General features: G+C 40.7%; 1 protein-coding gene across 5 annotated transcripts in view; it reads right to left on the minus strand.

Moving 5' to 3' along the window:
- Positions 1-26,487, minus strand: part of ADGRD1 (adhesion G protein-coupled receptor D1) — a 327,867-nt gene that overhangs the window by 25,454 nt on the left and 275,926 nt on the right. For 4 of the 5 annotated variants that reach the window (XM_006120531.4, XM_075898421.1, XM_075898422.1 and 1 more), the window contains one exon: positions 23,693-23,784. In XM_006120531.4, the coding sequence (XP_006120593.2) occupies positions 23,693-23,784 (92 nt within the window). Of the gene's footprint in view, positions 1-8,880; positions 9,675-23,692; positions 23,785-26,487 lie in introns of those variants that run through there. The other variant, XM_075898423.1, reaches the window with a different exon arrangement.

Here is a 26,487-nt window from a genome sequence, read left to right on the forward strand (position 1 = left end):
ATATCCCATGCTTCATTTGCATAATCGCGTCACAACAGTTTTTCAAAAAAGGGTATGTTGAAAGTGAAACCGCAGTCTAGACGCGGTTCTTTCGAAAAAGGGTTGGTGGTTTTTCAAAAGACTGCTGTGATGCAATTACAATATCCCACTTCAATTGCACTTTTGATTTGCCTCCTTTGACAGAGGATTTAGTTTAGTCCAGTGGTCCCCAACACGGTGCCCGCGGGCGCCATGGTGCCCGCGGGGGCATTTCAATGCGCCCGCCAGGTGCTCGGGGCTGGCCTGGCCCCGGGCACATGGCGCATGGACGCTTGCGGGGGGAGCGCCGGGCGCGCGGCACTCGGCAGGAGGGGTGGGAGCGCCGGCCTCGGGCGCGCAGCACTCGGCGGGGGGGGGGGGAAGGAGCGCCGGCCTTGGGCGCGCAGGACTCGGCGGGAGGGTGGGGGTGGCGGGGAGCGCCGGCCCCGGGCGCGCGGCCCTTAGAGGGGGCCCTGCCCCTGGGCACGCAGCTATGGGGGGACCCCGCCCCCGGGCGCGCGGTAGGTGGGGCCCCGCCCCCGGGCGCGTGGATGGGGGGGCGCCCCCAGTCCCCGCCCCCTGGCGCCCGGCGGGCAAACGGCCACGCCCCCTGGCGCCCGACAACCTAAAAAGGTTGGGGACCACTGGTTTAGTCACATGCAAGGGAGCTTTAGTCACATGCAAGGGAGTTCTATGCTTGCGCAGCTTACTCACTGCTGAGTTAGGAAAAGGTGCATGTTAAAGCAGGATGGGGCCTTTCTTAATTTTCATACTCCCCTTTTGTGGCCTCTTTCCTCACTAATATGGCCCCTTCCTCACTACCATGCTGCACTGGCATGGCTGCATTGCTGCAGCATCATCAACGTAGTGCAGCTGGTGAAGACGCCCTATGTCACGGGAAGAATATTTGCCCCTGGATGTAATTACTATATCTCAGCAAGAGGTCTGTCTCCCACTGATGTAGCATGGTGTAGACACCACTTGAAGTCAGTTTACCTGACATCACTTGAGGGGGGGCATGTTTTATTCACATTTATGAGAGATGTAAGTTACACTGACTTAAGTGGTAGTGTAGATAAGCCCTAATGCTCTCCTGTGGTCAGACCCAGAAAGATTCACAGCAGAGCTATTGCCAGTCTGGGTCAGCTGATTTGGGCTTGCAGAGTTCAGACAGTGAGGCTAAATTGCAGTGGAGATATTTTGGCTTGGTCTAGAACCAGACTTTGAGACCTCACAAGGGAAGGAGGGTCTCTGGGTATGTCTACACTACCCTCCTAGTTTGAACTAGGAGGGTAATGTAGGCATACCGCACTTGCTAATGAAGCCCGGGATTTGAATTTCCCGGGCTTCATTAGCATAAGCGGGGAGCCGCCATTTTTAAATCCCCGCTGCTTCGAACCCCGTGCAGCGCGGCTACACGGGGCTCGAACTAGGTAGTTCGGACTAGGGTGCCTATTCCGAACTACCGGTACACCTCGTTTCACGAGGAGTAACGGTAGTTCGGAATAGGAACCTAGTCCGAACTACCTAGTTCGAGCCCCGTGTAGCCGCGCTGCACGGGGTTCAAAGCAGCGGGGATTTAAAAATGGCGGCTCCCCGCTTATGCTAATGAAGCCCGGGAAATTCAAATCCCGGGCTTCATTAGCAAGTGCGGTATGCATACATTACCCCGCTAGTTCGAACTAGCAGGGTAGTGTAGACATACCCTTAGAGCCTAGGCTCCAGCCTGAGTCCACATGTCTACAGTGCAATTTTTAGATCCAGTGCCTCAGCCCCATGAGCCTGAGTCAGTTGGCCTGTGTTCTGAGGCTTTGGTGCGACAGGGTATGTGTGACGGGGCGGAGGCACCACGCACTTATCTGGCTGCTCTCGGGGCAGGGGGTGGGGTAGCGGCGTTGGGCGCACTGCATGCTGCGGGCCAAGCGGCACAGGGGCCGGCCTACTGGCTGTGCGGCAGCTGTTCCCTGGCGGCTGCCCAGGCAGGACGCCCACGTACCGCCTGGAGGCCAGGCGCCAATGTGGGGGGAGCTACGTTGGACCATGGCCCTGCCAACGGCCTGGAAGTGGGGCCACGCAAGAAAGGGCAGGACCCCCCGGGCTGGGAGCCAGCGCGGGGATTTAAACCCCGGGAGATGTCACAGAGGAGGAAGGTCCAGGGAAACGGCCTCTCGCCAAGGACCAGCAGTGGATGGAACCCAAGGTGAGGAGGTGAGCCCGGAGACAAGGGGATATTTGACCACGGAGAGAGGAAGTAGCCCAGGGCGGGCAAAAGGAGCCCGTGGGCTGGCGAGTTACAGCTGATGCCCCGCCAGCCAGACCAGATGATAGAAGGGCTGGGGTCTGTGAAAGTGGGTGGGCCCGGACCCCCCTCTCCCCGCGGTCGGGACGAGTCCGGTCCCTGCTTAGGGGTCATCAAAACCCCAGGAGAGTGAGGGCCCTGTGAGCCTTGGTCAAAACAGACACAGATTCCGGAGGGTGCTCGAAAGGGTGAAAGAAACACGGGGACAAGGGAGTGTTACTAAGTGATAACGGGACGCACGGCCCAACGCATTTACAGCAGGCATATCTGTGCCAGAGATCTTTCATGCTGTGCTCAGACCAGACTTCATGGGCAATGTATGTCTTTTGCCTTATGATTCACCTGGCATTGCTTGGGTGCTTGACTCAATTAATTTTTGTTTTTTATTTTATTTTTGGGGGGGAAATAAAATGAAAATGTACATATTTAATTTGAATCATTGCTCTTGGGTTAGGGGTGAGGCTGAGGGGTCAATATGCGGCTACCCCAGGGAGAGAGGAATCCCCCAGCCCTCTCTCTCCCCAGTAGATTGGGGCCAGTTGAGAAGCATCTCTCCATGTCCATTGCAACTTTCAGCAAGCACAGCTGGGTGAGGGAGGCATGTCACACAGTAGAGGCAAAACCAGGTTACTGCCCCCTTCTCTCCCCTACAAACTGCACTTTCCCCTCACTCTCTGATGAGAAAGAACAGCCAGCAATGTCCATTCCAGTTCTACCAATCTATGATTCTATGTTCCCGTAGGAATGGTGGGGTTGGAGGAGCTTAAGGCCCTCCTGCCCTCTCTAAAGGATGCCTGAGAGGTGAGGCAGCTCAGGGTTGGAGCAAGGGGATGCTCCCAGTCAGCCCCTTGTACCTGCCTGGTAATGCTGTCTTTTCTGTATGGGTTTATGAGAAGCTATCCCATTCCAGGCACATCCCATTATCCTGGCACAATCAAACCCTAACGTCTTCTTCTTATAACTTTGCTTTAAGATATAAGAAGAAGCTGCATACCACATTTGGTGGTCCTAGCTCTTACCGTTTAGGAGGAGTTATTGAACAGATGGACAAACTCTCTCAAATATATAAAAAACAGCTGACCTAGGTGATCATCTGAGAACAGAAGAGGTTGCTAAAGTAATAGAGAAAAAAAGCCTCATGAAGAAGCATCAGGAAGCTGTTTATTGAAAATCTATAGCAAATGTTTCTGTTTCTTGCCATATGGCCAATGATGCTTGTAGATTAAGACCAATGAAGTAAAAAATAGTTTTAGCCTGTGTCTGGTACATCTGAAGAAATAGCAACAACTCACCGAGAGGAGCTGAACTCTGAAAATGACCTCTTGACCATAACTGCCTCTATGATCTTTAATAATAAAATGATATTAACAAAAAGGTTGGTTTCTCATTTCAGTGACAGTGATGCTAGTAAATAACAAAGATACCAAGGTCAGACATATCAACAGACAAAGAAAATGAGAGTTATTTTCTATGTAATGGCTCAGATGAGCTTTAAATGCAGTGCTGGTAAATGATTAGGCATATATTTGCTTAAATGTTGTCTTTTTTTAATTTACACAAGGGAAAAAAAATTGCTGGAATCCTTCTAGTCTTGAATCCTGTTTCTGAAGCAGATACATAGTATTTCAGGTAGTGTCATATATCCATGTAAATGCATGTAACCGTGCAATATGGTTGCATATAAGAAGAGGTTATTGTGTAGCCCCTGTTCTTAAACAATTAAAAAATATAACTTTATTGGTTTTATTATTTATCTCAACTAATAAAAGGTCAAAATCATTAGCTAGTTCTACAAACAACTTAGCAGCTGCAGTTATACCAGCTATTTGCTTCAATAAAATCCTTCAGCAGTGAGTTCCACAGGTTTTCTTACATGCTACAAAAGCAAAAAATAGCTTTTCAAAACATTCACTTTAATTTCTTGACTTTTAAATGTATTGAGAATCTATTTATATCTTTTATTCTGTAGAAAAGGGTAAAAAACAGTTCCTTACCAGCCTTCTCTATAACATTCCCTATGCATTTTTTGATGTCTCATTATTGATCACTCTTTATTTCTGAATAAATAATCTGAGTCATTATAATCTCTTCTCATATGGAAGCTCCTAAGGCTTTGGCTTAGTTCTGTAACCTCAGTTTGGGTGTTCCTTATTTTAGCAAGATTTTATTGAAATGAGGTGATCAACCTGAGACCTTTGCTGTTTACACATCATAGGTAGTATCAGGCTGGCCTATTGCCAGTATTACTTGGAGACACTGTTATTGCTGACATCTTCAGAGGACTCTAGGCTGGTCCCAGAGTCCATTAAAATCCATGTGAAGCAACACAAATCCCTAAGAAAACCTGTGAATATCCATTAAATAGTTCCAGAGTGGGAACAAAAAAGAGATCTAAGTCAACAAACATTTGAGACGTGAGAAATCTGACTTCTGTTTTTAAGGTGAAATTTCTTATAAATGAGGATTTCTCACACTGCTCTTTAGGGCAATGGGAGTCTTTGTATTAACTTCAGTGGGAGCTGGATCAGACCTTAGGTGGCACCAAGGAGGATTTCTCATGCTCAGTCTATTCATGTCTCACTGGATCTATTCATGGTCTCCTACTTTGACCTTGGAACAACACTTCTCAGTTTCCTAAAATAACCTGCCAAACTATGTTCAGATAACAGTGATCAATCTCTAGCTTTTGTAGGAAAAGAAGAGTCAGCCTAAATCAGGGTAGGCAATAATTTTAGAATGGGGAACACTTCACAAATTTATGTCATTAAAGTGATGGCATAATGACAGTCAATTGGAGCAGTATCAAATGGTATGCCTCCATCGACGAAGCCATGTAGCCTAGACATACCCTAAGTGCTTACCTGCCTGCTGCCCATGCTATTGAAACTGCACTTCTCTCTTGAGCATGCTAATTCAGTTAAATCTAGTGCATGCATGTCCACACAAGCTGGAAATTACATTATAGCTCCATTGTTGATGAACTCTTAAGTTTCAGAAGGGGCTAAAAAGTACAGAGAAGCATACTGACTTGCCTAATGTCCCACACAAAGTTAGTGGGAGAATCCAAGCCTCTAGAATGCCAGATAAAGACCATGAAGACCTCCCTAGAAAAGGTGATCCCTTGAAAAGCATCTGTACTTCAAAATAAACCTTCTATAGCCTGGTTGATCCAGATGCTTGCTGATAATTCATCCATGTACAGTTGCTGTTATTCATGTATTAATGCTTGATCACTGACAGATATTTTTTAAAATATAGGAATTGTTTATTATGGTTCCCAAGAGCAGTGATTTTTTTCCCTTTTATGCTGTTAGCATATTTGCACTAATGCATTTTTTTCTTATCAAACAGTGAACTATTTATAAATCAGATCATCCCAAGCTTTGGATCCCTTCAACCAGAACAAAAATAATATTCCTTATCTGTGAAAGTGAAGGTAGACTTGCCAGTAAAACCAACATGAGCCTCTTCCACCAAGGGGAAAAAAACATTATGCTAGTAGTTAAATCCAAAGAAACTGCATAAGCTCTGAATATGTCAAATCACAAGAGAAAAGTAAAAAAAAAAAAGTCACACTCTTTTTTACCATCCCAACTTAAATTATTTTAAAGACTATGTTAATTTTTGTTCTCATGTTGCAATTTCAGATTTCTGACAAAGACCTTAATGCTCACAGCTGTGATGTGTATCCTGGAATTTAACAAGGATCCCCTTCCTTTGCTGAATCCTCTGGAGTTAACAGAGCTCTCAGGATGCAATACAGCTTCATGCCAGGGACTAGCATAAGGATCACTTGCCATTTAAATGCAACAGATAGGCCCTCTCAAGAATGACAAAAGCCCAGGCCACTTTGAGTTTAGAGGTCCCAGCCCTACCCTTCCAAGCCTCCAACATATCTAACTTTTGACCCACAGGGCCATAGTAAAAACAAAAGAACATATGAAAATGCACACTTGAGACATTTATTTATTAACAATTAAGTCATTATACCAATAGCATGTGTATTTAAAATGTAACATTAATTCTGAGTTTCCATTGCAAGCAAAACTCTTCATTTTAGGGATGCTTGTGTGCCAACTCATTTATAACTGAAACGTGCAATATCACTGTTAATGGTAAGCATTGTGAGCCCATTCAAATACTCTTGTTCCATTGTAGAATGATGATAGCTCTTTACCTGTTTTAACATATTGACTGTGCATTCACCTGAAGCCACAGATGCAGGGAGACTGACAAAAATATGTAATGCAACTGTGATGTTAGGAAATGCAGTCGACAGGCCGAGATCGAGTATTTCTTGAAGCAGTTCTTTTGGCTTGCAGTCCATTTTCAAGTTGGTGTGATATATATGTTTCAGGAAAATGATCTCGTCACAGAGATCTCTTGAAATTTTGTTGTTCTACCTTTTTTGAAATTGCTCAGTCACTGAATATAGATCTTCATCGCTTAGTTCTCTGAAGTCCAAAAGGAATCCAAAAAGGATACAAATTTGTCGCAATGACTCAAATAGATATGTAAGAACAGATTTAATGGTGTCAATAATAACAAACTAACATTGATTTGATAGTGCCTTTCTGCATTAGATTGAGATGTTAGGCTGTAACTAGTGGAAAACTCAGATGAAATGTCAATACTTAGTGCTAATGATTTAGACGTAGAAAGGATTGTGTTCCACAAATATTTTGAATATCTTTAAGAAGTCATTCAATGTTATTCTTCTTAACATCTAATGTAGCATTGCGTGCTTCAATTACAAGATTAACTTTGTAGATAATTTTTGGCAACTTCATCCACATGGATGACATTAAAATGCATTCAAATTTGGATATATACTTCTGAATTGACCTCAGCTCTATGGGAGCCTGTGCTGTCAGAGTAAGAAGCTCACTTAAAGCCTTTCTCACAGAGTCCAAATACGGTGCAATTTATGCCGTGAAGGGAGACAGGCAGATGCTGCTTCCGAATTTCCCACTTTTGAGGACTGCTTGTGAAGAGGTTATACAATTTCTGGATTGTTCCAAACTAAGTGATTATTTCCTTCCATGATTCAGAATAATCAACGCTGACAAGATTTAGTGTGTGGATGCCACAGCTAGAGAAAATACAGTTTGAACTTTGCTCAAGAAGGACTGCTTGTACTCCATGGTACTTCCTAGCCATTTTGGATCCATTTTCATTAGGTCACAAAATGCAGACTTGAAAATTTAATTTGAAGCCTTCCAGAATTTCTAATACATGAGCAGTGATTTCTTTTCCAGATTTTCTCATGAAATTATTGAACAAAATGAATAGCTTTTCAACTGAAACCTTTGAACTTCCTGAAATTTGAACATATGGAACAACCAAAGTCATCTGTTCTTTATGAGAACACTCTGGGTTGCATCAATAATAATTGAAAAGTACTTTGCACAACATATCTCTTCAAGAACTGTTGTTTTCACAAATGTCCCACACAGCTCAATAAACTAATTTTGAATTCTAGTAGATAATGCATCAGAGGGTACTGAGGGAGTTGGCAAATGTCACTGCAGAGCCTTTGGTAGTTTATCTTTGAAAACTTGGGGAAATCTGGAGAGGTCCCGAATTATTATAAAAAAGGCAAATGTAGTGCCCATCTTTAAAAAAGGGAAGAATAACAATCCAGGGAACTACAGGCCAGTCAGACTTACCTCAGTCCCTGGAAAAATCATGGAGAGGATCCTTAAGGAATCAATTTTGAAGCAGTTGGAAGAGGGAAAATTGATTAGGAATAGTCAACATGGATTAACCAAGGGCAAGTCATGCCTGACCAATCTGATTAGCTTCTTTGATGAGGTAACTGGCTCTGTGGACCTGGGGAAGTCAGTGGATGTTATATACCTTGACTTTAGCAAATCTTTTTATATGGTCTCCCACAATATTCGTGCCAGCAAGTTAGGAAAGTGTGGATTGGATAGATGGACTGTAAGGTAGATAGAAAACTGGCTAGATTGTTGGGCCCAACAGGTGGTGATCAATGACTCAATGTCTGGTTGACAGATGGTTTCAAGTAGAGTGCCCCCAGAATTGGTTCTAGGGCAGATTTTGTTCAACATCTTTATTAACGATTGGCATGAGGGGATTGATTGCATCCTCAGCAAGTTTATGGATGACACTAAGCTGGGTGAGAGGTAGATATGTTGGAGAGTTGGGATAGGGACCAGACTGACCTAGACAAATTAGAAGATTGGGCCAAAGGAAATCTAATGAGGTTCAACAAGGACAAGAGCAGAGTCCTGCACTTGAGACAGAAGAATCCCAAGCATTGTTACAGGCTGGGGACTGGCTGGATAAGTAGCAGTTCAGCAGAGATGGCTCTCGGGATTACAGTGGATGAGAAGCTGGATATGAGTCAACAGTGTGCCCTTGTAGCCAAGAAGGTTAATGGCATATTAGGGTGCATTAAGAGGAGCATTTCCAGCAGATCTAGAGAAGTGATTATTCCCCTTTATTCCACACTGCTGAGGCTACATCTGCAGTAGTGTGACCAGTTCTGGGCCCACTGTCTTAGAAAGTATGTGGATGCATTGGAGAGGGTCCACTGGAGGGCCACAAAAATGATTAGGGGGCTAGAGAACATGACCTATGAGGAGAGGCTGAGGGATTTGGGTTTATTTAGTCTGCAGAAAAGAAGAGTGAGGGGGGATTTAATAGCAGCTTTCAACTTCCTGAAGGAAGGTTCCAAAGAGGATGGAGAGAGGCTGTTCACAGTAGTGACAGATGGCAGAACAAGGAGCAATGGTCTCAAGTTACAGTGGGGGAGGTCTAGGTTGGGTATTAGGAAAAACTATTTCACTTGAAGGGTGGTAAGTTACTGGAATGGGTTATCTAAGGAAATGGTGGAATCTCCATCTCTAGAGGTCATTAAGTCCCAGTTTGACAAAGCTCTGGCTGGGATTTAGTTGGGATTGGTCCTGCCTTGGGCAGGGGACTGGACTCAATGACCTCCTGAGGTCTCTTCCAGGTCTAGGATTTTATGAGTGTATGATTCTATGATTTGCATGTATTGTCCAATCTCTTGTGATTCACAGACATTCTTAACATGGTCGGATCAAATTGGCTTGTACTTGGTATCTTTATGAGATATTGAAGTTTCATGTCCACCTATTTGGTCTTTCAACTTCCTCCAACCTATATTAACACTCTAACCAGATGGATCAGACAGTACTGATGCATTTGAAATATCACAGTTAAAAATGAAACAGGGTACACAGTAGAGAGCCCACATAGCAGAGAGTAGTCAGTCTCTTGTGTAGATCTTTCCATTTGGAAGAGTTTTGGTCAGCAGATGAGTTGGAAAAGTATGATTTTCAGCTTCTTTTGGTATATTACTTGGAATCTGAAAACAATTAAATTTGAGAAATGACTGCATTTGAGCAACATTGTTTTTAACAAGTCCAATATCAGATTATAAAGCCACAGTTGTTACACTGTGTCCTATGCTAGTTGTAAGTTTCTTGCTCTTGCTGCGCAGCATCTCCAAGGTGCTCATTCTTTTTCTGCACAGTCTCTAAATTGAGCGTAGATTCTGCATCTATCACTACTGTTGGCATTTCTGTGTCTTGATTAATGATCTCTTCATTTTGAGGCAATGAATTTGAAATGTCATTTGTGGGTCTGAAATTTTCATAATCAGAACTGCAAGTGTCATTGTCAGTATGGTCACCGTCTAATGTCAAGGGCGATTGTCAAATTAATAAACTTTATATCTAAGCAACTAGAATTGAAAGTTTATTATCACAAAAAGCCTTTAAAGGTGAATTTAAAACTGGATGAAGAGGTAGCTTACAACTGAGCCTGATACAGTTATTGTATATGAAGATACAAGAAAAAACAGGAATATGAAAATCTTCTATGCAGAGATAAACATCTAATTTAAAGGTTAAACTCATCCTCACCTTTCAAAACCTCTAAACTCTATGCAAAGACTGTAAACTGTTTCATAGCCTAGAATCACTAATCACAGAAGCTATTCTCATCTCCACTCATGCAGATGAAAACTGAAATGAATGTGACTGAAAAATTGGCAAAGGCCTGAAGTCCCACAATGATTGAAATCAAGTGTTTGCAGATATATCTAGCTTCTTTTGTTGTCTCTTTTATAACTCCAAGGTGTACAATAAATGGAAAAGACTATGTAGAAAAATGTCAAAATTTGAGGCCCCTTTGTCTCTTGAGGCCAGGTCCAAATGGCCCTCCTAGCCCCTACCCACTCCGATAGGGCCTGGCTACAGAAACTCTGTGTTGTCTTACACAGTGCCTAGGCTTTGTGTTCACCAATTGCAAAGCCTCTGTTTTACCCTCCAGGATGTAATATCAGCACTGCCAAAAGCTTAGCGAATGCTGAGTCTGAATCACAGGACTGACTATACCCACAAATGGAAAGGCATTGAAGATAAGGGCTAGTTGGCAGGTGGTTTCGCTGTACCTAGATAAAGTGACACTACTTTCTATCTTTCCCTTCTGTTTCACTCCACAGAAGAGATTATCAGTTTCAGCCAGGCATATTGAGGGGAGGGGGGAGAAGAAGAGAATAATTGCCCCAGGATCTGGTGATTCAAAAGGGCTCAGACCCTTCAAATTACTGCTGCAGCACAGCACAGCAAGCTCCAAGTGGATCTACAGGTGGGAGGCACCACACATGGGGTGGCACAGAGAGCTGGAGACGTGGGACTGGCATGGCACACTTGCTTCCACAGTCCATGCCCAGCTGCTGCAGGCCCCACATCTTCCAGAAGCATGGAGCCAGTCCTCCTCCCCTTGTCCAGAGGCCTGGCATGGCTGTCAGCTCCTCTGGTTTCAGCTCCATAAAACAATGATCTGGTATAATCCTGCACACACCTTTGGATTTCTGAGCCCCTGTTACTCCCACTGACTTCAGTGGAAGTTTAGTGTGTTCAGCACCTAACAGAAGTGTTCAGCCTTTTGCAAGAACAAATCCTCTTTCTGCTATTTTTTGGTCACTTTGATTCTAAATTTGTGTGTGTGTCCGCATCTGTTTCTGTTTCCTTGCCAACAGCAGTTTGTGGGATTCATCAAAGAGATTTAATTAACCAAATTTCAACAAAAGCTGTTCTTCCTACATATTAAAATGTGAAAGCAGATACACAGTCTGCAGAAAGCAGTCTTGATGAAAATTATATTTCTCTATTCAGACAATCCCATGCTGCATGAATATTGAATCATACTAGCACATTCTGTATGTACAGGTGTAAGTCAGTAGCACAGTCATACATAACAACCCTCCCCATCAGTATCCCTCCTGTTATTCATCTACATTCAGCTCTGATGAATAGGAGTCGTTAAACTAAGAAACGCCAAAAAGAAATATCTGCCAGTCATCTCTGTGGAGAATGATGCTTGGTGTATAGCAATGGAGATTTCTTATAGTAACTTTTAAATTGAACTGTATTGTGTTGTGCAGAGCAAAACTTTTCAGCTAAATTCACTATACTTAATTATTTTTGTTGTGCTGTTGCATTACCTAAAAACATGATAATTCACATTGGATTTAGAAATTAAGGGCCAGAACCAAAGACCATTAACTTTATTAGATAATTCCTGTCAAAGTCCCAGGCCTAACTAATCTTCTTTGAAAATAAAAGCTTCTTACTTTAAAGTAACAACAACCAAACTATCACTCAGTCACACTTATTGCAGAGACTTGGGAAGTTATCAGTTTGGAAAGTCATCAGTTTGACCTCCAGCTAAGTCACTGATGACAGTAAGTTGAACTCCATCCCCATTTGGCACATCACTTAAGCATGTTCTTAAGTGCTGTGCTAAACAGAGCTGGTTGGGAATTTTCTGACTAAATATTTTCTTCACAAGAAAATGCTAATTCATTGAAACTAAAACTTTTTGCAGGAACAGATCAGTTAAGATGAAGTTTTCAAGTTTGAAAAATTATTGAGAAAAAAGATTTGAAATTTTCAAAATCTTTTGACATTTAGAAAAATGGAAATTCCAGCTTTGAACTACAAACAATGTCTGTTATATTTTGAAATTTAAGTTTGAATTATTTTTTAAAGCAATCAAAATCTAAAAAGAAATGTCAAAAGTACCAAATAAGAAACATTTCATTTGATCCGAACTGAATTTTTAAAAATTTTTATTTAAAAAAAAAAAGTCAAGATTAACTTTTTTATTCCAATTCAATATGGGAAAATGTTTTGCTCTCTCAGCAAAAAAAGCAACTCAAGCATTGAAGGGAGATGGACTTAAACACATACTTGCATATTTTGCCTTAGTATGCTGATAACTCAATATTTTCTCTTATGAAATAGGCCAACTGAAAACATTTATAAAGTCAATCTGTTCCTTGCACATTAGCACTGCACTGGTAGTTCTTAATACTCCTGTTTAAATCCATGTATTTTTACTTATCTCTGGATTCTTTCCTATGTGCCTAATCAAATATGACTAAAACAGCATTTTTAGTTTTTCATTTCCAATGAGCCAAAGATTTAATTAGATTTAAGACATTATCAGCAGCAGTAGGACTTCAGGTCACTAATTAACATCTTAATACTTTCATCATAAAGTATTTCCTTTATAGCTGTCCCCTTTCAAAGAGCTTCAATAAGATATATTCCTCATGTCCTTTGCAGCCACGTTCAGGGAGTGTGATTCTTTACATGCCATTAGAAATTGTCAAGAAAAATAATTTCTGTAAACAGATGTGACTTGCCAGATTGCTCTTTTTAGCAGTTAGATTTCCTTCAGCAAACTGGAAAAGCTGCTTTTCATTTCTAACAGAATAAATGTAAGCGGGTGCTCAAGTACATTAAAAAAAATCCAAGTGTTACATCTGTGGTTTTCATTGCCTGATGAGGCATAAATCATTTTTAACCAGTCAAAAAGTTTGGATTCAGATCCAGACTCATTGCTGATTTTTTTTTTCAAAGGGGGCATTTTGCAGATGCCCATCACAGACGGGCTGGATTCAGTCATATGTGGTGAATAGTGGGTGGCCTTTGGGTGGCATCTGCTGGTGAATAGTGGGAGGCCTTTGGCTGGGATGCTTTAGGTCACTAATTATCATCGTAATACTCTCATTGTAATGTACCTTTGGTCAATCCACTGCTTCTAAGATGTGCTGTGATTGGCCAGTGGACACTGGGCAAAAAGTCAAATTGAGAGAATCTTTAAAGAAGTTTTTCAACTCCCATTTCAAGGTATTTGTGGGAGCATTTACAAAAAGGAGACAACTATATGCAGCAATACCTCATTGATTGGTGCCTGCTAAGAGAAAACAACAAAGATGACAAATATAATCAGGAGATTTGGCATATATTGCACTGATCTGAGACAAAAGGTGTGTGCTGAAAGAAAGATGGGGAGTCTTTATAAGCAGAGTAAAATGCTGAAAGTTGGCATGTAGGAGCCATGAGGAGCAATATATCATTGACTACAGGGAGGTGCAATTTGCCTTAATGCAGTCAATATGATTCTGGGATATAATTTATGGCTTTGTAAAGTGCTTTGGAACGTTTGAGTCTGCGGACAAACTCTATGGCTACGTCTACACTGGCCCCTCTTCCGGAAGGGGCATGTAAATTTCACGAGTCGTCGTAGGGAAATCCACGGGGGATTTAAATATCCCCCGCGGCATTTAAATAAAAATGTCCGCCGCTTTTTTCCGGCTTTTAAAAAAGCCGGAAAAGAGCGTCTAGACTGGCCCCGATCCTCCGGAAAAAGTGCCCTTTTCCGGAGGGTCTTATTCCTACTTCAAAGTACATTTTTATTTAAATTTTTATTTAAATGCCGTGGGGGATATTTAAATCCCCCGTGGATTTCCCTACGACGACTCGTGAAATTTACATGCCCCTTCCGGAAGAGGGGCCAGTGTAGACGTAGCCATAGAGTACTTTGAAGTAGGAATAAGACCCTCCAGAAAAGGGCACTTTTTCCGGAGGATCGGGGCCAGTCTAGACGCTCTTTTCCGGCTTTTTTAAAAGCCGGAAAAAAGCGGCGGACATTTTTATTTAAATGCCGCGGGGGATATTTAAATCCCCCGTGGATTTCCCTACGACGACTCGTGAAATTTACATGCCCCTTCCGGAAGAGGGGCCAGTGTAGACGTAGCCTATGGATGCATGCAACATTGTGACCTGCTGGAGCAGAACTCACTTTTAGTTACATCTTTTAGAAGATAAGTTTAATAATATCTATCTATCTAAACTTTCTGTTTGAAACATACTAAAGCTGATCATGTAAGAAATACTGTAGGAAAGAATACTGAAAGATACAGGGAAAATCCAAACCAAATGCAAAGGTAGCAGGCTACCAGAAAAGTTAAAATGTGGAACACAAATAAAAACTGATATGGGAGAGGAATAGCCTAATGTGCATAGACACTCCCATATGCCACAGTTCTCACTTCCATTATTCCTAATAAATTGAGCACTTGTACCTGGTGGAATAAAGAGCAAACTATTGCTTCCGGGTCTTGTGCAACTCTGAATGTGTTCTCAGTTTGGCTGCACAGTTTTTGCAGCACATGTTGGATGTACTATATTTCTAAGGTTTCTCTTGTTTTAAGAGCTTTTTGTACCTTTAAATGGTATGGATTATTAGGTGCCTTATCCAGTTCCCATTTGAGTCAAAGGAAAATCTCCTGCCATCTTCCATGGGCACTGGGTCAAGCCCTCTGTGCCTGCTTATTCTTTGAAACAATTACAAATAGTTTAAATTATATTTAAAAACTATATTAATGAGTGCTTTCTCTGTGACACATATATAATTATTTGATGGCCTAGGCATGAAAACTGGGATCTCAAGTTAGTGCAAAGGTGCCCAACATATGGCCCACCATTCATAGTTAGCCCACTGGTGCATTTTATAAGATCCATGGACTGCTTCCATACAATATACCAATGGCTAATTCTTTAACATTTTATCATGTTCACATCATTTAGTTTAGATAATATTATACACGAGCCAAGGTCGACTTCTGAAGACTTGTTAGGAAGATATGTAAACAATAGTTGGGATATTGCATTAGGTTAGAGGAGAACTCTGAAAAGCAAACTTGAATGGTTAGAGCATTAGAATGGTGGATGTTTGCTCAGGTCATGTGATGTTAACAAACAATTCTTATTTAATACTATAACCTGGATTCCAGATCAAAAGGGAATATTAACATTTCCTATGAAACTTAATTGAAGGAGTATTATTGTCTCTATATCTCTAAAGATTGTGGTAAACTATGCATGAACTGTTTAATGGATAAACTACCGTATGCTAACTGCCACAATGTTTGGGCCACAGAAGATTACATCAAAAGTCTATTGTCCTCCCAGTCTAAGAAGCTGGTGGAAATTAAGTAAAAAGACTCTTCAGACATAATCCTTTTTCATCTCATATCTGCTTGGCTATTCATGGGGAAAGCTGCAAGCCATAAAAAAGGAGATCCCAGAATACCCTCGTGCTCCTATAATGGACATATACTTAAGAACTCTGGACAGTTGATGAAAGATGCAGCTGCAACTACTAAGCTCAAAAACTCCATGAATTTGATTGCAGAACTTTATTCATGTCTGTATATATTTGACTCCTACAACCAATTTCAACTTTCACCTATGCTTCTTTCTTTTTATAAATAAGCCTTTAGATTTTAGCAAAATCACAGTGTGATTTTGGGGTAAGACCTGAGCTGTTTATTGTGCTCACCTCCCTTTGATGGCACACAGAGCACTAGCCTTATCCACAGTAAATGGCAACAGGTCTATATACAAACAAAAGCTCTCATACAAATGTTTGGAAGGAATTGAAAATGAGCAACTTCACGGGTTTGGCAAAATCCTTTCAAACAGCTATGCCTCCAGTAAGACTGTTCATGTTCAGACCCGTATGTGTGGTGTCACCTACTGTGAAATAAGAATATATGGCTCAAGGAAATGACAAGCATGTGGAAGATTTAGCTCTAAAATAAATAACAGAAAAGTTATTCTAAATTAGGAATTCAAAGCTTCCTTTCTTTTTATTGTTCGGTAAATAGAAAAAACACAGCACTTATTCAGTTAAGCCAGTGATCTCTTTGAATATGCAGGAATTAACATCAAATAGATTCTGGCATTTATTTTCTGTGATTTTATGTCTATTTAGATATTTAGAACGTAGTAAGAGGCTCTTTCATCAGAAAACAAATAGCATTCCTGCATGGTTGATAATGCTATGGTGCCTCATTTAGGAGTTGGAGATTTCTTAAAATATTTGGATCATAGTCATGTGAATCACAACACATAGCAGGATAAAGCATAATGCAACACACGCATAGTTCCTGTGTCAAACATGTCCAAATGGATGCATGCATCCTAAATTCTTCAAAGAGCTTTCTAGGAACAGGAACCTAGGGGTTGTTCTCACTGAAGTTCATGGCAAAAGTCTATTTTTGCCTCAATGTGAATAGAACAGGGTTTATACTGCAAGACAACATAGAAAAATAAACTGTTTTTTTCCATGTATTCCGGATTTCAATCATTAATTTAACAAAATGCATAAAAAAATATTTCTCTCCGTAGTGATACAGGGGACTGTTTGAGCATTATATTGTGTGAACATTTAGTCTTTCAGGACAAAGAGATTGTGTATAGTGAAACAAAGTAAAACATTAAGGAAATTTTCTAATTATGTTGTAATTGCTTTCTCCCTGGCTGATTGTGATAGATATTGTGATTTCTGGTTTACTACCCTATGAAGTCTACATTTTATATAAATGATACTGATTGTTCCAATTCATTAGACCACTTCTAAGAAGACAGTGGGGAAACATCTAGTGAAACTCTGATTTGGCAGTTTATTTGAAACTCTATCAGTGGGACAAATGTGGTTCAAAGCTGAGCATGCTGAAAGACACAGTGGTATAGCTAAGCCCCATTGCTTTGTTTCGAGCCTACAATACTTTTGTGAAAACCAAAGTGGGGAAAGGAATTTTGCATTTCATATGTACATTTATGTGTTTACTATGCCTCCTGAAAATAATGTGATTAAGTTTTGGAAAAACTGCATAGTCTTTTAATCCAAATATGTTAAGGAACCACCAAGCATACGTGATGAAAATGAAAATCCTCCTTTCTTTATGACAGTATAGTCAAGACATATTTCTTCTCCCTAACATATGAAGGAACCTCTTCCTCACCCAATCCCCATCAATTAGGTGGTAAAAAATGGATCCCCAGAACCACTGATATCAATGGGAGTTTTGTTCATTGACTGTGATTAGCTCTGCAACAGATTCAATGTATAAGTTTCTTAGTTAAGCAACTGAGATCTAAACTGAAATATATCCACTCAACTAAGGCCCCAATTCAGCACAACATTTCAGCATGTGCTTAAGTGCTTTGTAAAATCATTTCTCATGCCCATCGGGTTATGGAAACACTGGGCTGTCTATAGTAAATCACCAAAAAAGGTTTCTGTCAGGGAGAATCTTTTCTAAATCTAATATTTTACCAAAAAGTTCCCTCAGATGAAACTTTGAACCTTTAAGTCTGCATATAAGATCAGCTACTCCATATAGGACTCATCAAAATTCAGTATTTTTATTCCCTGAGAAATTTGGTTTTAACCTGAATTGACTGAAAAATCTAAATCTCTGAATTTTTTTCAGTAAGGTCAAAATACTTTGTTTCAACAGTAGTTTCAGATAAAATAGAATATAAAAGTGATACAGTTGAAATTAAATCTTTCACACTCATTAAAATCAAACATTTTGATAATTTTCCACCAAAATGTCAACAGAACTGATAATTCACATTAAACATTTCAATTTGGTTCCATCAACATTTTCTAACAGAAAACTGTTTTTATAATGTTTGAAGTGAAGAGCTAACTGAAAATCTGAAGTAGATAACACGTAAAAACCAAAAAGGAGATGATAAGGTAGAGACCATGTGAACTGTGCATTTGAAAAGTTGCATACTGCAAGAATAAGTAAAGACAATTATTAGGAATTATTAGGAAAGGGATAGAAAATAAGACACAGAATATCTTACTGCCCCAGTATAAAACTATGGAACGCCCACATCTTGAATACTGTGTACAGATGTGGTCTCCTCACCTCAAAAAAGATATTTTGGCCTTGGAAAGGGTTCAGAAAAGGGCAACTAAAATGATTAGGGGTTTGGAATGGGTCCCATATGAGGAGAGGTTAAACTGGGACTTTTCAGTTTAGAAAAGAGGAGACTGAGGGGGGATATGATAGAGGTCTATAAAATCATGAGTGGTGTGGAGAGGGCTGATAAAGAAAAGTTATTTATTAGTTCCCTAAATAGAAGAACTAGAGGACACCAAATGAAATTAATGGGTAGCAGGTTTAAAACGAATAAAAGAAAGTTCTTCTTCACACAGCATGTAGTCAACCTGTGGAACTCCTTGCCAGAGGAGGCTGTGAAGGCTAGGACTATAATAGAGTTTAAAGAGAAGCTAGATAATTTCATGGAGGTTAGGTCCATAAAAAGCTATTAGCCAGGGGATAAAATGGTGTCCTTGGCCTCTGTTTTCAGAGGCTGGAGAGAGATGGCAGGAGACAAATTGCTTGATCATTGTCTTCGGTCCACCCTCTCTTGGGCACCTGGTGCTGGCCACTGTCGGTAGACAGGATACTGGGCTAGAAGGACCTTTGGTCTGACCCAGTACGGCCGTTCTTATGTTCTTATGACAAGAGGTTTTTATTTTAATGGTTCTGTAGGACTCTGATTTAGAAAGGTACTTAAGAACATGAGTTATTCCATTGAACTCATCTATCCTTTGAACTCAATGTGGAGTTCAAAGTTAAAGTTAAGCACATGCTGATGTATTTTCCTGAAACTCACTCTATTGAGCGATGTGGAAAATACAAAAAGTATTCTATCCGTATTTTTTAAATATTTTATTGGATTCCCTTCAACCATGCCTTGTGCCCAAATTAGGGATGGTAAAAGCCCCAGGCTTATTGGTATGCTTACTAGATAAACAGTTCTTGCCAGACCTCTAGAGGCAGTCATCCATGCTGAGCCAGAGCAGGCCCGGCTGCAGAGAAGCTGGAAGCATGAGTGCTTGGACCCCGTGACTATGGCAGGATCATGGCTGGGGTGGGACCAGCAGCAGTACGTCATATCCCCATGGCTGTGAACATGATGGGGCTGGATGGCAGGCCAGATGGCAGACCCTAATTTAAAATGGTTAATCAGTTAAGTGATAGCGTTTAGCGTGCTGGCTAGAATGTTTAGATTCGGATGTCAAAATGTAAGGACCTATGTTCATATTGATGTCAATGGGAGTTTGGAATGTGAACAACTTCTGCAAATCACACCATTTATTTAGATGCTTATCAATGTTCCTTTGAATATTTTCCATCCATGTGCAGAATAAAAATGTTATGTGCACCAAAGCATGTGTGAATGTGCACCACCAGTAGAACCAAAAATCTAGTTGTGGGTGCTCTGCTAATCAGCTTGGTGGCATTTAAATCGTCCATGAGTGGCTACACAAGCACATAGGTTACAGGGAACAATGGTGCCTCTATTTATATTTTACACATCCACACTTGTAAATATTGGCCCCATCTCCTTACTAAGAAAAAGCAAACAAGCAAGAGGCAGCTTTGCCATATTCCTTCTACCATCTCTTATTCATTTTCCAATCATTGTGCTGTACCCTCCAGCTCATTATCACCTGCCAACTTACAAAGCCTTCTATTCTATTTAAATACCATCATCCGAATCCAAAGCAAAGCTCAGTATTCATCTTGAAAAGACAAATGGGAAGAAATTAAAGACAGGGAAGCCCAAGGATGAATACTGCTTTGCTTCTTCTGCCTCTTAGCTAAGGCAATTCACCACACTGACCAGAACTTCCCTGATGTTGCAACTTCCCCTGTGCTGCAGGTCCTATCCTCTAGCCTTTGTCTTATGGTTTCAGTTATCCTGTGTACTTAATGTGGCCACAAAAACCCCTTCTCCTCTTAGACAATAGATTAATGCAGCAAAAATTGCAACTTGTTTTCAAAATGCTTCCTTGATTTGCAAAGAACCATATTGTGCCATTGTAAACAAACCATGTTTCCTAAAAATACAACTGGATGAATTCTTTCAAACATCGTATGCTTTCCACTACAGCTAATGTCAAATGAACTGTGCTATCCAGATGGATGCCTGACAGGTCCTTTATTTAAGGATGCCAGTACATGAAGCATTTTTCAGCCTTCAGTGATTTCTCCCACATTGATTGAACTTGTCAACTCAAACAGTACCTTTTAGTCCTTGGTGACAGTCACTTGATGGAAACTACAGAGCATATTGCCTTATTTTGATTTCCCTTTGCTTGGTGTCATTGTCTCAGCTTGCTATGTTCATTCACTCCAACATGCTCACATAATACATGAGCTAATCAAGATTCAGGATTTTCTGATATCTTACAAAGAGAAAGGTCTCTCAGCAGCTGTCAGTACACAAGACAATCCTGTTTGGTTTGATAGGATCAGTTTTCTTAGAATCATAGAATCAAAGGGCTGAAAGAGACCTCAGAGGGTCATCAAATCCAGCCCCCTGCCCAAAGCAGGACCAACCCAAACTAAATCATCCCAGCTAGGCCTTTGTCAAGCTGAGACTTCTTATTGGAAAAACTACAATATGAAAGGAGTCCTCTCCTTTAACTCTCCTAAACATGCAAATATAATGTTCAAATATAAACTCTCCTAAACATTCAAGGAATACTAACTGCACATGAAAGAAATTGGATTCTGTTAACAGCATCAGGTTCAACGCCTCATTTATCCAACAACTACATCAGTGCCCTTTTCATGACACCTTCTAAGAACAGAAGCCCTGATTCAGCAAAAGCAGTAACACACACAAACTTGTGTCTTAACTGAAAGTTAAGCACATTATTAAGTGTTTTGCTGAATTAGGGTCTCCAGGACTGGATCCTGACAGCCACTTATCCTCGCCTCATTCAAATCTCTTTTGAAGATTCACTTCTGCAATAATATTCACAGGAAATTAGCCAACAATGACATACTTCTTTTACATTAGTGTCTGCAGTATGGTGAGAGCCATGTTGGTGACAGGATATTAGAAAAACAAGTTGGGTGAGGTTTTGGTCCAATTTGTCACTCTCACTAACAAATATCACCCATTTCACCTCTGTAATATCTATTACACTTATACTTAACTGAAGAGCTATGCTACAATGATATATACACGGGCCATCACTGAATAACTTTGTGATCCTGTTGCTCTGTTCCCTTCAGCCATCCCTCCCTGCTGTTGTTGTTTTTAATCCTTCTCATTAGGTCAGGTCTGAAATTAGGGTATTTTTTGTTTGGTGTTTTTACGGTGCCTAGCACAATGGGGTCCTGGTTAATGACTGAAGCTTCAAAATGCCACTGAAAAACAAGAGATAAACAAGCTTTTCTGAGGAACAACCATGTGTTTGTACTGCCAAATGCCTAGAATACAAAATAATTATCTATATCAGGTGTGGCCAACCTGAGCCTGAGAAGGAGCCACAGCTTACCAGTGTACATTGCCAAAGAGCTATAGTAATTTGTCAGCAGTCCCCTTCAGGTGCCTTCTCTCCCATCTCCAGTATCTTTTGCACACCAGCAGCCCACCAATCTTCCTTCCCTGCGCTGCCTGCCCACTGCAATCAGCTGTTTTATGGCCTTCAGGAGGCTCTGTGGGGGAAGGTAGGCGTGAGGGTGCAATATGCATGGAGGAGGAGGAGGAGGAGCCAGAAGCTGAGCATTGGAAAGTTGGTACCTGTAGCTGCAGCCCTGGAGTCAGTGCCTGAGCAAGGAGCCACATATCAACTTCAGAAGAACCATAGGTGGCTCCAGAGCCACAGGTCGGCCACCCTGATCTATACCTTATTATTAACTATAAGGATTATTGCAGAAACACTACACACTATATATATTTTTGTTAGTCCTAAAGTGCCACAGGATAACTCGTTTTTAAAGTTACAGATTAACATGGCTACCACTCTAAAATTACTTAAAAGTCAGATTGAGGTTGGAGCCACAGATTTTTAGATAGCCACACCCCAAAATGCCCCAGAGCAGGAGAAAGAAAAAAAATCACATGCTTGGTCTGTGTGTCAGGCATTCTAACTCTGTCCCTAGTACTATTTTAACTAAAGACCTTAAGCTTTGCTCATTTGCACTTAAGTCACTGTACTCCTATCTGCACTGCTTACAAGTGTCAAAAAGATACCAACCTTAGATAATTAGTTATACATTTTTCTATGGCATGTATTGATTCATAATCCCTCTATTGCCCTAACTCAATAAATATTTATCAGTCACCAAAGTATTTAGTGATAGAAATGTAGCCGTGTTAGTCTGGGGTAGTTGAAGCAAAATGCAGGACAATGTAGCACTTTAAAGACTAACAAGATGGTTTATTAGATGATGAGCTTTCGTGGGCCAGACCCACTTCCTCAGATCAAATAGTGGAAGAAAGTAGTCACAACCATATATACCAAAGGATACAATTTAAAAAAATGAACAAATATGAAAAGGACAAATCACATTGCAGAACAGGAGGGGGATGCAGGGGAGGGGGGAGGAAGGAAGGTAAGTGTCTGTGAATTGATGATATTAGAGGTAGGGAGAGTGGGATGTTTGTGAGTTAATGGTATTAGAGGTGATAATTGGGGAATTATTATTATTATCAGAAACACACCCAGTTTAAAATGTTACTTCCAAACTTCTGTTGATGGGACTGTACTTTAATATAGCACATGATTAAGACAGTATTTTGGCTAGGCCATCCAAAAAACACTACTGTAGTGTATAAACTGCTTTGATATATAAAAACTATAGGATTTAAGCATAAAAAAGTTAAGCATGGTAAGTGCTTTTCAGAATAGAGATGGATTTAAAGCTAAACACATGCATAAAAATATTTTGCTTAGCTATGGTTAAAATCTAGAATTATTCTATGAATGCCTGATGGTATTGAAATATTCCAGTGTGAAATAATTGAAATGATCATTGTATTCTGTACAATATACTTTTCAATGCAGTTATTCTCAAAGGGGAAAGGAACTAAAGAATTAACAGAAGTCAAAATCATGAGTTGTTACATGAAAGGGATTAAGATGGAACAATAGGGGAACTACCTAGTTCTTGCCAAACAAGGGGTTAACTCCAGTCCCACTTTCTTTTCCAAAGCACAGTTGCTCAGTGACAACATTAAGAAGGGAGGGGAGAGAAAGGTTGACTTGCTCACTATAACTGTGTTTAATTTTTTTTTCTACTGAGTTCTCCTACCGATGTATGGAAATGAGCATATGACCTATCCATCCATGACATAATATAGTTGTAGGCGATTCTCCTATTGCAAAGTAATGTGAATGAGAAAGACTTACTTGAATGCATTGGCATCTCCATGCACCTTATAATTGTCTGCACTGATTCTTGAGATGACTCTGGTCACAGCAACGAGAATGACAATATTAACCTAAATAAGAATAACAAGAAAAAACAACACAGGACTTGGGTCAGGGAAATGAGCATGTCATGTCAGAGCTGCAAAATATAGTAAGGTGGCAGTCTACAGATATAGCAGAAAAGAGTAACTTTAACATTTATATTAACTTACCAAGCACAGAGCTCTAGTTTTAGAGTTCTTCTTACATAGACCTGGCTGAAAATGATCCCTAAGCCCTGGTCTACAGTAGAAAGATATTTCAAAATAACCTCCCTTATTTTGAAATAACAAGTAGAACATCCACATTAACAAGCCTGTTATTTTGAAATAAGGAGCTGGTTGTTTTGAAATAATAACTCCTGCTTTCCTTAGGGAATAACACTTATTTTAAAATACTTATGTCAAAATAGCAGTAGTGTGGCTGCTCCATTGCTGCTATTTTGAAATAACTACTCCCCAGAGTAATTCAAAGTAATTACTCCCCAGTATTTCCTGAGGCTCTAAGTCGAGTTAGCACTTCCACAATAATGGAGCCTGCCTCAGACTAATTTCAAAGCTTCTCTGTAGTGAGGACATGCTATTTTGATTTTGTTATTTTGGGTGTTATTATTTCAAATGTAGTTATTTTGAAATAATTTCCTAGTGTAGACATACCCTAAGAAAGTTCCAGGAGCCTATACTTTTCCCTAGATGCCATTTTAGAGATTCTGTGCTACCCAATCACCCTGTGGAGGGGAAATTCTAAGAAACCGAACCCTTCTGGATTGCTGGCTGTTTTGAGCAAAGCAGTATACGTGATTTAGATGTGTGGGGAGTGGGGCCTATAGTCTGGTTCACTTTTTTTTTAAAAGGCACCTTATTGAGTTTTTTCTTTTTATAATAAATGTTCACTATCTGCAAAATGAGATTTGGGTTAGCTGTGCTGAACAAGAATTAATTATTAGTTAGCTAGAAATGTTGCATTGCCTCATCAGCAGTATGGGTTTGATTATGACTGCAAAGCAAAAAACTGCTATTCTATATGTGAAGGTCTTAAGCACCTTCAAGCAGCTGACAAACTTGCCATGAAAACGATAGTGTGTGTGCATATGTGGTTTAGAAAGCACCTTCCTTTAGACCTCTCAGTCCTGAATTCTTCCCACTTACCAAAATATTCTTGTAACTTTGGCATGAGACCATTTTGAAATAGAATTAAGGAAAAACTTTAAGCCTGAATTCTGTTTTACAAAAGGCATGCTGCATCTAATGTCAAGCCCAACAGAAAAGCATCCATGTAATGAAAAGAATTCCCACTAGAAATAAAGGAAACCTTGAAAAGGCTGACATTAAAAGACAGAACAAAGGATTGTTTGCCATCCTTGCTGGAGTCATAGGTGAAGAAAAGGAGGAGGGAATTTTACTATTGGAGGGACTCTCTTGCTGTCAAATACCTTAGATTTTTTTCATGAGAGAAGTGGGAGACAGGGAAAGTAATCTAAAGTTCTTCTAGTCTAAAGTTCTATACCAGGGTGGGCAATATAATGGTAGCAGGTCATTAGGGTTAGTCCCCAGGAAAGCTGCTGCTGATACAGTATATTTAACTGTGCCTCCACATATACCGGTGATTGCAGCTTCGGGATCACCATTCCTGGCCCATGGTAGCTGCAGGAAGTGGGGCAGACTGGGACACTGCTACCTACATCTCCTCTTGGCTGAGAATGGCAATCCGCAGCCAAGAAGAGTTGCAATTGCTAGTACATGTAGAGGTACAGGGAAATATAGCAGTGGTGCTCCACCAGGGTGAACAGGCTCTGGCCCGTGAGCCAGAATTTGCGCACCCTGCTCAACTCAACTCCAGCTAGCATTGCCACCTGAGCAGTTTTCACCCAGATAGTCCAAGTTTTAGCTTCTGTGCCCAGATGCCATTTGACAAGCCCTGATGTCCTTTTTTAAAAATCTGAGGCCACCCTAAGAAGAAGGAAGGAGGCAGTGCAGTAGCCAATGGAGCCAGGCTTTCTCATGAGGCTTGTGGTATGCAGGAACAGAGCCTTGGGGCAAGAGATGAAGAAGGGGGTGGAGTCTTGTTGGAAGAGACAGCATAGGAGAGGGCTTTGGAAAAGAGGTGGTACAGAAATGAGGCCTTGGGAGAAGAGGCAAGGCAGGGCAGAGCCCTGTGGGTCCAGTCACTACCATTAGAAAAGTGGCAACGCCAATTACAGTGTGTGTTTACCACAAAGTAAGCACCATGAATAAGAATAATTCTGAACAGCAGGAGAATACCAATTGTAGTGCTTCCTTTCTAATTATTTTTCACTCCCAAATGAGCAGAAGTAGTGCTTTAGTGCATATGTGCTTTAATAATGATTTTCAGAATGAGAAAATATATAAGATTTTTAAACTGTAATAAGCACTGAGTCTTCTCAAGATCTTTTCCTTCATTACCTCCAAATCTTATTTCTTATGGACTTTAGGCACATGGGAATAGACTCTCAGTTCATATGTCTAGTCATAGCTATGACAGTTCATACCAGCTGAAGATATGGCCCATCATTACTATAAGACCACAGGTAGTTGGAAATCAAGAATCCAATTTCTGTACTGGAACTAGAACCAGATAAATAATTTCTTGAGAAAGCTGACACCATTTTCATTCACAAACAAATACCATTGTCCAGCTAGTTGGATAATGGTCCATTATTCAATAGGAATTTAGGCATTCATAAGAACATTAGAACGGCCATACCGAGTCAGACC

Source organism: Pelodiscus sinensis, chromosome 15 (assembly GCF_049634645.1).
Source record: "Pelodiscus sinensis isolate JC-2024 chromosome 15, ASM4963464v1, whole genome shotgun sequence".
NCBI classification, from domain to species: Eukaryota; Metazoa; Chordata; order Testudines; family Trionychidae; genus Pelodiscus; species Pelodiscus sinensis.